The 11,974-nt window shown below is 36.1% G+C and overlaps 3 protein-coding genes across 4 annotated transcripts; 2 read left to right on the forward strand and 1 right to left on the reverse strand.

Moving 5' to 3' along the window:
- The first annotated feature begins 521 nt into the window (after nt 1–521).
- On the forward strand, nt 522–2,970 carry LOC114518135. Of its 2 annotated transcripts, XM_028538070.1 has the most exons (3): nt 522–726; nt 805–850; nt 1,425–2,970. In XM_028538070.1, exon 3 carries the CDS (start codon nt 1,560–1,562, stop codon nt 2,877–2,879), a length of 1,320 nt encoding a protein of 439 aa, XP_028393871.1. In that variant the 5' UTR covers nt 522–726; nt 805–850; nt 1,425–1,559; the 3' UTR covers nt 2,880–2,970. The 2 variants fall into 2 exon arrangements, with proteins under 2 accessions (XP_028393871.1, XP_028393872.1); XM_028538071.1 differs by lacking the exon at nt 805–850.
- Nucleotides 2,971–3,062: 92 nt separating this feature from the next.
- Nucleotides 3,063–6,946, reverse strand: LOC114518137 (DDB1- and CUL4-associated factor 7). The gene is made up of 9 exons (XM_028538072.1): nt 6,647–6,946; nt 5,544–5,645; nt 5,353–5,451; nt 5,074–5,187; nt 4,882–4,956; nt 4,708–4,799; nt 4,385–4,502; nt 4,193–4,310; nt 3,063–3,765 (listed from the first exon to the last, which is right to left on the reverse strand). Exons 1-9 carry the CDS (start codon nt 6,803–6,805, stop codon nt 3,593–3,595), a joined length of 1,050 nt encoding a protein of 349 aa, XP_028393873.1. The 5' UTR covers nt 6,806–6,946; the 3' UTR covers nt 3,063–3,592.
- A 183-nt stretch (nt 6,947–7,129) lies between these two features.
- LOC114518138 (pleckstrin homology domain-containing family F member 2-like) lies at nt 7,130–10,235 on the forward strand. Its single transcript, XM_028538073.1, has 9 exons — nt 7,130–7,283; nt 8,312–8,457; nt 8,544–8,600; nt 8,799–8,862; nt 8,956–9,081; nt 9,176–9,282; nt 9,373–9,538; nt 9,675–9,802; nt 9,909–10,235. The coding sequence occupies exons 1-9, from the start codon at nt 7,268–7,270 to the stop codon at nt 9,966–9,968; spliced, it is 870 nt and encodes a 289-aa protein (XP_028393874.1). The 5' UTR covers nt 7,130–7,267; the 3' UTR covers nt 9,969–10,235.
- Nucleotides 10,236–11,974: the final 1,739 nt, after the last annotated feature.

Here is an 11,974-nt window from a genome sequence, read left to right on the forward strand (position 1 = left end):
TAGACCCCTGATTATAGACTCTCTTCTGTCCACCCCTCTAGTCATTCTCAACTTGTACCCGCCAATGGGATATTGGAACACTCATCTCAATTGTTAACCAGCTGATCATCAGCAAAACATGTCAGCACTCAGCTGATGTATTTGCATACAGATTTGTCGATTTATCGCACGGGAAAAAATGCTGTACATCATAAAAAGCCATAAACCCATGCACGCATCAAGATAAGCTTTTATCCCAGATATTATATTCTACGTATATTAAATGAGCTTGCTTCACAATACAGGACAGGTTCCTGTCAAAAACGTCAACTGGTGGTTTGCCAAAACAGCAAAACCAAGCAAAAATTAGAAAGCTATAGTATAGCGGGCGATAGACATGCTTCTCAAGCCAATCAAGATATACCGATACCATATTGTACTTGAATATGTCTTGTGGTCTTAGCTTAGCCATATATGACTAATGTAAAGTATACTTTATTTACGCGTAATCAAGCTTTACGAGCAAGTAACGCAAAATGTTGAACATTATATATGCAATATCATAAAAAGAGAATCGAATATCAAAGATCCAAATGACGTATGTAATGATCATGCAGCAATATATAGACGTCAGAATATCTAATACTCAAATGCTCAAACCGTCAACAAAGTCGTTTTGTAACAAGAAGTGAAGAACATTGGAAACAGAGATATCAGGGGAAAGGATTGTGACTAGTTGATTCTCAGGTATGCATTCTCACAAGAAAAAATATACCTCCCTCAGATTATAGTATAAAAGATCTTCCTTGTATACTATAAATATAGATGTTACAACAGGTGGACAGTGAAATACTTGATCGTTGGCATAATTGTAAGTACTTGTCTTTGAAACATAGATTTTAGGCATTGGTACTTTTCCCTCTTGTGACATTACGACGTTTCTCAGTTGTTATATACGGAGTTAAGAGTTTTATACTGTCAAATAAAAAACAGATCATTTGAATTATCTATGCCCATATTATTCTGAGTGAAAAGTGCTCAAAAACGTTCTAAAGTTATTCAAGATTTCAAGTACATCATTTATAAATCCTTTCTCAAACGCAGCAGACAATTTAATAAAATGTGAATATTTTTGATGCTATCATCCTTCCAAACTAACGAATTGAACTGCATTAATAAGATATAAGGCAGAATTAAAACTCTCGTGATATTTGACTTTACTTATGCAGGTGGTTTGTCATGACGAATAATAACCAGTATTTTGTGATTTTTCTTAATAACTCAAATCTAGTGTTTGAAAAACGATGAATATTTGTTGTATATGATTGATGTATTATCATCTATACATCTCCTTGATAGCTGTTTATCAAGATTTTCAAAACTGCTTCATTTTGTAAGTGAATCATTTGCTCGTGAAACCAAAGTTCTCATTTAAATATTTCTAGACTAGCCTCAGAGGGTGAAACTCTGAAATAAACTAGAAGTGTTTTTGGTGAGATAAATCGTTGCCGAACAACCTTTTGTCAAACAGAATATCGCCAACTGGGAAATAAAAGAGAAGAGTTCTTGTGTTCCTGACGATGACTCGACAAGTAAAGGCAAAGAGAGACGAAATTCGTCATAAAAAATATCGTGGTTTGTTAGCACAATTTATCATTTTCTTAATCCTAAGATCAATCGATATTGCTGCCTCCGTTGCTGTGTTAAGGAATGCTTGGACCCATTCCGCTGACTGGGCGAACGTAAATTATACGCTCCTTGATCCTGAAAAAAACACGAATTTGAACCTACCAACGGTTAAAACCTGCAGTGTACACCAACAAAGTTCCAACCTAACAACAGCTGTCGCTGGGAGAAACAAAAATCGACGTTCTATCCTTGAAAATCCCAATGTGCCTAGCAGTTTACCTTCACATATCGGAGGAAAATCTCTTCACGACCAAATTCGAAATCCTCCTTCTCGGAACTCGAATCAGCAGAATTTGCACCCTCGGCGAAAAAACCCTCTTCTGAAATCGGTCGATCATCGAAATACAAACCCTACGATATTTGAGCCTCGAAAAGACGTCATCCGAAAAAAGGTTTCTTGGGAAATCGATCCTGTAAAAAGAATGCCCCGGGGAAATGAACATCGAGCTATCAAACGTCGTAGTGTCGATTTTAAGGACAACATCGACACAATATCAGAATGCGAAGAAGTCGGGGCATGGAGCAGTGACGCTGTATCCAAAAAGATCTCGGAATATAAATCCATCTTTGGTTTAACAGCATTCTTTAATGCAGTCTCATTCGTTGCCTTTCTTACCCACCTTGCTTTCTGGATAGCATCATTAAGATTTGCGTTTCAAGAAGGACTAGACTCGACTACCCGCATTACCCGCCTAACCCGCAACAGCCTGCTTTCGTTGATGACGGCGATTTTTCGCGATGTTCCGCTGTCTTGTTTGAACTTGGAACTTCTCGTGTTGCGCTCGGGCAGCAAAGGTCTCGCGTGTGTTGCGTGTATATTCGCGGGCAAATGCAGGCAGGAGGATTACGTTGAAGATTCCCTAAATTTGGGAAGAACACTACTATATTTTTACTACACTGTAATGCTGATCAATTCGTTCTGGAAAGGAGTCTCTGGTTTTTATCGTTTGAGTCGGTTCAAAGATTTCAACTTGTACTATATTCGTGCAAGCGCGTCTATAGTCTTTGGTCTGATCTACTGCGTTGTGACCTTTACACCAGCCATGTTTGTTTTGATTTATAGGTATTTCCCAATAGCAGGACAAGGCCTGTCATTTTTGCATGATTTGACTTCAAGGCTTGTGGTCGTCGGAGCCACGGTATGGGTAATATTTGCGTCAGTGGCTATATGTTGTCCTATACTTTATCTTATGCGACTGAATGTGGACTAGACGTCTACACTTTTTAAAGGTGACTGTGAGTAGGCGACCAGATAGTACAGAAAGGACTGGGAATAGTTATCTGAATAAAAATCAGTTTTCAAATAGGTAAATATCTTTCAAGATGTGTCAAATTTTTGTACAATTTTGTCAGAATGGTTTAGGCGTTAACTCTTTTACTATTATTTAGCAGATCAACAAAAAAATGTGGTCACGAAAAATCATAGAATCCCACAATTTTCCTGCACCAGTAAAACGTGATATCACATGCACCACCTTCAAGAAAATAATTACACACAGTGCTGAAATGCTATAAGGAACAATTTTTTGCTTTTAAACTAAGAGCTGATGCTGCTCTTAGCTAATATTTATAATTTTATATACAATCGCTCATTGATAAGCTTATTAGCTGGGTACAGACAAGATAGTTTTTTTTAAAGGACTTGATGATGTGCTGGTTAAAGCTGTTCATTGAATTACATCGCTAGCGATGAAGACAATGATGCAAGTCCAGACATAGTTTGTGTGAGAAATACTACACTATAGTACAGTTCCTTTGCTAGTTTAAGCTATCCTGAGCCTAGACTGAGCCAATTCCTACCGATCCGAGACTAATACTTCATGTACTACAACTACTCAAATTTGCCAAAACACGCGTCCTCTAAGATGACGAGCCTGCTCGCAGGCAAATGCACCCAGAGACGACCCCAACGCTCATTTCGTGTCTAAACACGGAGTATTTCTAAAGAGTTGTTATAACATATACCAATCCAGTCTGGTTGAGTACTTGCCCACTGTATTTGATTAATTTCTCCGTCCGCTTTATAGGCCAGTATAGGGTCTTCCACGGCGCGTGGCATGTGCTGAATATCCCAAATCAGGGCCTGGTGGTCATCACCTGTGACAAACACAAATAAATTTCTCCAGTTCTACACCGTTCTTATCTAGAGTTGTTCGAACTCTCATAAACCATTCAAAAACCAATCAAATTAACCATAATGTGTCACTCGCAATGATTTTATACCTGCATGATGGACATACCCTACCTTATAAGTTATAATCTGAATATGAAAACTCTTCCTAGATCTGATAAAACACGTTTCGCTTATTGAACAGCTGTGCTCCAATTCTTGGAGGTTGGTCCCGAAGTGGTTATTTGTTAAAAGTCATAAATTGCAAGTGCGCTTAGGGCGCACCAAGCCTTCAAAATCTTTCTTATATAATAGATGGGAATGCAACTTTGTTAGTTTTGATTTTCAAACTGTTCCAACACTAAGGGCCATCTAGGATTGATATGGATTGAACCAAAATAAATGCATCCATACCTGCTGTGCAAATATGACACGACGAATGTGGAGCCCAGGCTATACCATTCACGCAACCTCGATGGTTGCTCAGCCTGGCCACAGGTGTACAGGGAACGCGGACATCTAAAATTATAACCTAAAAACGAGGAAACTGATTAGTTAGTCGTTTATATCGCGACCTTTGTATAAAGAATTAGTTTATTTCCCTACTTCAATTGCATCCATTGCAAACGTCGCCAAATAGTTCGGATCTTGTTTATTCCAACCAAGCCGTAATAATGGATCCCTCTGAGGGTCTTCGTAGATGATCGTGGAATGCTCCAAGTGTCTTTAAACGTATGAAAATTAAAAAAATTATTTGGGAATAGTGGTTACAGACAAATCCCAGATATGGCTATATTTTTCTTAGGGAAAACAAATTTTCAACTTGATGATTTTAGCTTACTCAAAACTTGCTTTTAGCTGTAGTAACATAGATAATGTTGCTAATTTCCCTTGCAAGGCTTGCTTTCTACCACAGAGAGTGGACCAACCTGAGATCAAACATACGAACGGAACCATCTGCTCCAACTGATGCAAACATGTCTTTTCCACCCCCAGCTCTACTGAATGCAATATCATATACCTGCAAATGACAACGGTCAACAAAGTTAGTCCTTGTTTCCTCTTGTAAAAAATGTTTTCATAAGCATTTTACTTTCGTTTACCTCCTTGTCGTGAGCAATTAATTGGGTTTTGACATGTCCTGAGACCATGTTTACCCTACCAAGAACCTGACCAGTCTAAACAGATGAAAATATCATAATTAAATGTGGGAAACTCTGGGAATGAAATGATGAAAACTATGAAAATAGAAGGTTTAATGGAAAGATGGCAGAACCATCTGTTATGGAACTCACTTCTAAACCCCAGATAGTGCATGTTGTGTCAATACTTGATGTTCCAATTAAGTTTGGGTCAATCTCATTCCAATCAAAAGATGTCAGAGGGGCACAAAAATCTGAATTCTTGTTCTGAGAAGAAAATATGTATAATTTTTTTTTGATTTATTAACTGATACAGTACACAATATATGATGTGTGGAACTCTAGTACAAACCTAAGAAAAATCTCTTAAACTATTACTAAAACACATGCTGTGAGTACATAACAAGGGTTTCCACTAGATTCTGTACTTACATTATTTAGCAGACATTCCAATCTTACATCACTGTCACTAACACGCCAGACCCTCAGATAATCACCTGATGTTGCCACCAGATCTGGATAGATAGCTTTCTACAGGAGATAAACATATCCTGGTTTTAGTTAAAATAAGATATTGACAATTATCTGCAATTGTGTTGGTAATGAGCACTCTTTATACTAACACTATCTGGAATCCAGAGTATCCTAGTGGTTGGGTATGGATGGTCAAACTGTCCTTTCACAGAAAATTCTCCAGTTTCTTCATCAAGTTGAACAACCTGGACCTAAAAAAATCATACTTCATTCAGAAATGTTTTTATTGAAAAATTGTAATCATTACGAATGAACTGTCTTTGGACTTGTTATTCACTATGTCTGTGGACTGTTCATACTGAGACTTTAGTTTTCTCTGGCGAGGGTTTTGATGTTAATTAAAACAACTAAATATCAAACTTGAAAAAGATGTGGAATGATTAATGGTTTAAAATTAAAATTGTTTTTATTAGGCAAAGGACAGCTGTTCAAAGTTTCTACAGCAAAGAGTATCCAGAGAAATGGCCTGCATTCAAAGCATGTGTGAAGATTTTAGGGGTGATTGATGGAAGTCAAAGCAGATGTTATCAAAAAATCATGGATTTATATACCCTATACCTTATATACCCTGCTGTAGACCCTATTGAAAATCTCTTTATATCATTAGGTAATTCAGTCAACAAGGTATGGCCGCTTATCATTAAAAACACTCATGGCAATGCCATATTGAACAATTTGACATTAATATACATGAAATATATAAACATTATCCAGGGTAAATTCACCAAAAGGTGTCCAGTCAAAACGGCCCCAAGTTAAAACGGCCCCACTACTGCTAGTCAAAACGGCCGCGCGCTTATCGAGCTGCTTCAGTTTAATTGAATGAATATCTTATTTATTCGAAACAAATATATATATGTGTTCTAAATATGTTACAAATATGTTTAAAAAATTCTTTATTTAAGCATTTTGCGAACACATGTATCCATGATGTTGATGAGAATTTATGTTATTAGTATTAGTTAATAAGTAGCAAAAGCTTATTAGTAAGGGTTATAGGAAAACGTATATATAAAGTATAATTGCAGTTATTTATATCACACGTAAATATTTTTATCCCCCATATTATTGTCCGCCGTCTACAATCGCTTGAGCATGAGCCATTTTAACTTGGGGCCGTTTTGACTTGGGGCCGTTTTGACTGGTAAGCCACCAAAAGACACAATTTCCAACTGGGTTTTCCTGTCTTCACCTTATTATTATACTCCTCCACGAAGCTACCAAGTGCCAATCGAAATCTTTTATCCTGTCGTACGCTCCAACTTAAACTATACAATGTCCAAGGGGCATCATACTTATATATTTCTTTCCGCTTTGGAGCGCCAGAAACTTGCGCCGGCAAAGCAGCCATGGTTCGCAGAATTATACAGAATTCCTCTCCACAAAGAAGTATAGGTGAATTATTAAAACGTTTTGTTAAAAATACGTTTGATTGAAGGTGAAAAAGTGATTAAAATGATGGCCATTTCCCTCCATTTTTATTTTTTCCAAATCAATAAATTATTGTCTTCATATGGGATACTTTATGTTAGCTCGGTATACCGTATAAAGAAACAGTGGTCATAAAAAAGCCCGACAGTTTCCGAACACTTCCGTTTGGTCTATAATTGTTACGTTCGGCTTCCCTCGTAATTTCCGGCCTGTGTCGAAGGTTAATATGCCCCTTCCGGGGGGTTATGATCGAAGCTATGAAAATTTAATTCGATTCTATGCTTTCCAACCTTTTGGCCAAAACAATCTTGAAATTTTCCTGTTTTACGCCCAGTTTTTTAAGCGATTTCCTTAACAATCGCTGCGGAGGTTAGACTTCGATATGGTGGATCGGTTAGGTAAGTTTAAAACCAAAGAATCGAATTTTAATGCACTTCGGAAAAGTGTGTTTGAAATGTGCGGCGTTGTCGGGTTGCTTTTGAAATATCGGCATGATTCCCACATTTCAATCACTAAATCGCTGTTGAATAAATACTACATCCATTCTAGGAATGAGAAAATATACAACTTACTTTTTAGCCATGAATTACCGACATTCATGGAAGCGAGTTTCTTCGTACTCTAAACCAGGAAAACGTTTATTTACCGTATGCAAATTACATTGATCATTGATGTTCACTTGAAAAAGAAGTAACGACTAACGACTACTCCCGTGGTGTTGTATATATAATTGCTTTCTACATTTTATTGTTTAATTTGAAACATTTATTTCAACAATGTATGCTTAATTGAAAGATTTGTGGTCTGTATTCTATAAACCGAGACAAATGATCGGTATTGGGTATATTTTGTTAGCAAATATTTCAGTATTATAAACGCTAAAGATTCACGAGGTTTACATTTAGAAATTTCCTTTTTAGAACAACCACCAAAGCTTTTAAACATGATGCTTTTTGGCTAATTACAAATTTCTAAGTTTTAATGCATTATGCTTTTACACATACGTAATGCCATTAGATGAATATATCCTATTGTGTTTAAAATTAGCAGGATGCACATTTAACTTTCTAATTTTAAAAGTTCAGGAACATACATCTATTAGAGTAATTTTGGCAAACTATTTCAGTCAATATTGTATGAAATTGCAATGATTTTCTTGGCAAAAACTCCACCATTGTTTAAAAGGAGAGTAATTTCAGTAGAGTAATTGTTGATTAAAACCAATTATGGTATTGATATCACTTGATGATATTGGTCTGAACTTTTATAATGGTGATGATAGAGATGTAACAACAATAGTGGTAACAATGGTAGTCAGGTGATATGATAATCAGATGCTGGGTGATGCCATGAATGTGTGGTGATGGTAGTGGTCATTCTAATAGTGGCATTGTCAAGATGATGGCAAATTGTTTGTTATTTTCAGTGAACAGTGAAGCTAATGCAAGAAGAATCAATAATGTTGAAAAATGTTTCGGAGCTTCTGGCCAACCTCTAGGTGTATCTGGCAGAGTTCTTGTGGGCGAAGGTGTTCTCACAAAGTTGTGCCGCAAGAAACCAAAACCTAGACAAGTAAGGGTCTTTTTTATTGAGTAAATACTCTATTCATAATGCATTTGGTTGTTTCTGTAATTTTATATTCGAATAATTTCCTTTAGTTTTACCTGTTTAATGATATTTTGGTTTATGGCAACATTGTTATCAACAAGAAAAAGGTAGTAAAAGCATGCTTGCTGTCTCATTGTTTTACAATTTAATGAAATTTACTACTAAATGGATAGCTTTCTACTTAAAATTATTAAATTGTAAAAGATCAACCTTGCCAAAATGTGGATGGCCAAACTGAGAAATCTCAAAACTGATGAAGTTCTTTGTTAATACAACATTGGTTTTGACCAGTTTTTCTCATTTAGTACAATAAGCAACATGTACTGCCATTAGAGGGAGTGCAATTACTGGCAATTGAAGACGATGGAGGTACTAAATATTAAACAAAAATCAGTCATTCTTTTTAAGGTTAGATTGCACTATACAATGAAATCAAGGCTTTGCTCTCTTTTCCTAAAATAGCTTTGAAAAATGGTTGGCAAATTATTAGTCCGAAGAAGTCATTTGCTGTGTATGCTGCAACAGCCACAGAAAAGGCAGAGTGGATGGCCCATATCAATAAATGTATAACTGATCTTTTATCTAAGAGTAAGTTATATCTGGCCTATTCCTTTATATCTTTGCCAGTCTCCTCCTACATTTCCTTTCTTCCTGTCCAACTTTTTTTATATCCTTCCTTCAGCCGGAAAACAACCGTTGACAGAACATGCAGCAGTCTGGATACCAGATAATGAAGCGACATTATGTATGCATTGTAGAAGGACAAAATTTACAACCCTAAACAGACGGGTAAATGTGATTTGCACTTTTAGTAGTTCATGAAGCTATTGCTTTAGTAATCAAACAATTTTGTACCATATCTCTTTTCATAATTTGCAGCACCATTGTCGAAAATGTGGTGGGGTGGTTTGTGGGGCATGCTCAACGAAAAGATTCCTTCTGCCACAGCAGTCATCGAAGCCGCTTCGCATTTGTGACAAGTGTTACAGCGAGTTAACAAATGAAGAAAAGAGCCGTGATATTGCCACGCCAACCTCTGGGTCAGGTGGGTAGAAGCAAGTAATAAAATACAATATACAACATGCATTAAATTGAAACAAAGTCAGGCGGGCACCTCAGCAAGACTAAAACCAGAAACTGAGATCTGAGGGCAAAACATGTTTTATTACAATGTTTTTTAGTGAAGAAACCAGGCAGACCACCACCACCTAAAAGTAATGACAAGCCCCAAGATCCAGAGGACAGTGGTTCATCTGGAGAGGAGAGTGATGATGATCAAGATCAAGAAAACATAGAAGTTGAAACAAAGGTAAGCTTTACAATTGTGGTTTTTCTTATGAAATTGAAGTAAAGAAATGAATAGTATGGAGTTTGGTGACAGTAATAAAATTATATGTGATGTGTATTTTTTGTAGCCAACATTTTACGAGGGAAGCGGAGGAGACCAGGCAAATAATGGAATGGATCAATCATAAAAATACAAAAAGTTAACTTGATATATAGCCTCAAATCTATGTCAATAAAAAAGACAATGTTTATTTGTTGGTAGAAACGATTGGCACAGTTAAAAAATAAATTACATCCTATTGTGTGTTTCTTAAAATAATGATTTTATAATGTATTTTATGAGATATGTTAACTAAAAATCCATTAGTTTATTTTTTATAGCTTTTGATAAAATTTTAATCATTTGTAATAAAGCAAATTTGAAGTAGTTAAGAATAAAAGGAGAACAAGTAAAGATTGCTTTTTTATTGGTAATATGAAGCACATTGATGTATTGGAAAATTTGTCATTTGACGCATTGTGGAATCACTTTTGAAGTGTTACTCATGATATAACTTTTCAAGTGCAAAAATTCTATTCCTTTGTGTTTTACACATATAATATTCATACAGACGTTTTGACTTTACATTACATAGCATGATGAAATGCAACCATTTCAAATATTTGGCCATGAAAAATACTATTGCTTTGACAGTTACAGTTCTTGTCCTTTTTAAAATAATGCATTTTGGAAAAGGCATAAAAACTACTGATTTTTGCTCCTTATATGTGCTTTTATGAAATCTGGTAATGGTAATGTGTCAATGTCTTCATGTGGCAATGTTTTGGACACAAAACAGCAACATATATCCATAAGACTGTCTGCATTGAAAACTATAAAACAGTAGAAATATTCATATTGGGGTGAATAGGAAGAGAATAGATTGTGACCAGAAAGTGTGATTAAGAGGAATATAGCAGTTTTTATACCTGGTTTCGTGATAAAAATGTTCAATCGTTTGACTCTAACTTCCTCCCTATTAGGACCAACTGCAACCCTCACAAGATTAGGCTCTGGTGGAAAGAACACTTCTTTTTTATCACACCACAATCTCTGCTTATTTTCACAATCTACGGCGATCCACGGATGAGATACAAAAGTGTCTATCGCCTTTGCTGACAGCCTACTACCTGCTGCACCAAGCGTACCGTAAGATATTTGTTGGCCAGAGAAATTTAGCCAAAATATTTCAATGTTTCTGTCGGTTCTGTTAACAAATTTAACTGGCGATCTCTGTCTTGATTCGAGCGATCGTGATTCAGCTAAAGATCCCATATCTTCTTCCTGAATTGCATCGCAGATTTTTGGTAATAAAGTCTCTCTTATTCGCTTAAAGTTTTATTAAAAAGCAAATTTTGGAAAAGAAATAATCTTTCATTCCAAAATTTAAATCCCATTTTAAATTTTTAACCCCAATCCTTAAAATCCCATACGCTAGCATGATAATCGTGCAGGCGTCGGTAATTTCCGCCTCCCATCCATTGAAGATTTTCAAAGTGGGATTCCGGGAACAGGACTTACAGGAGGCGATGAATAAAGGGGAAATAATAGGAAACTGAGGAAAAAATATCCAACCCCTACCATTCAATTTAATCGCTCTCGTTTTTCACTACATAACACAACGGTTTTGTTCGGTGTTTGGTAACTAAATCGTATTAAAACAGTGGCGATTGAAACACTAGGCGGAAGCGTAATTTTAAAATGAAAATTAAGGTCATTTGTTGCACTTTAATTTTCATTTTCAAATCGTATTAAATGTAGAAAAGACGTTGTAAATAAAGGAAAAAGCAAATTCTGAATAATCAAGCCAGATGCGAATACAATATACAATTTAAAACGTGACACAGATATTGAACCTGCACATCTTGTACTCTTAACTTAAGATCATAAGATGTCCTGTCTGAGTTTGCTCTTGTTGCATTACGTTAGTTTTTTATTGTCAGTTTAAGTGCTTCGATGCGCCTATCTTGGGCGTGTCGATGCACTTTTACTTCAGCATGTCAAAACATTTGGATACTGGACTTGTTAGAACGGAGAGTCGGAGACAAAACATGTTGAGAACTACTACACCTCTCTAAACTCCACTTCAAAGAGAATGAGAGAATACGAATGATCCAATGCGGAGAAAATTGAAGGTGTTGGCTCTTGATTATA

The sequence above is a fragment of the Dendronephthya gigantea genome, unplaced genomic scaffold (assembly GCF_004324835.1).
Source record: "Dendronephthya gigantea isolate DGI-Jeju-01 unplaced genomic scaffold, DenGig_1.0 000010F, whole genome shotgun sequence".
Taxonomy (NCBI): Eukaryota; Metazoa; Cnidaria; class Anthozoa; order Malacalcyonacea; family Nephtheidae; genus Dendronephthya; species Dendronephthya gigantea.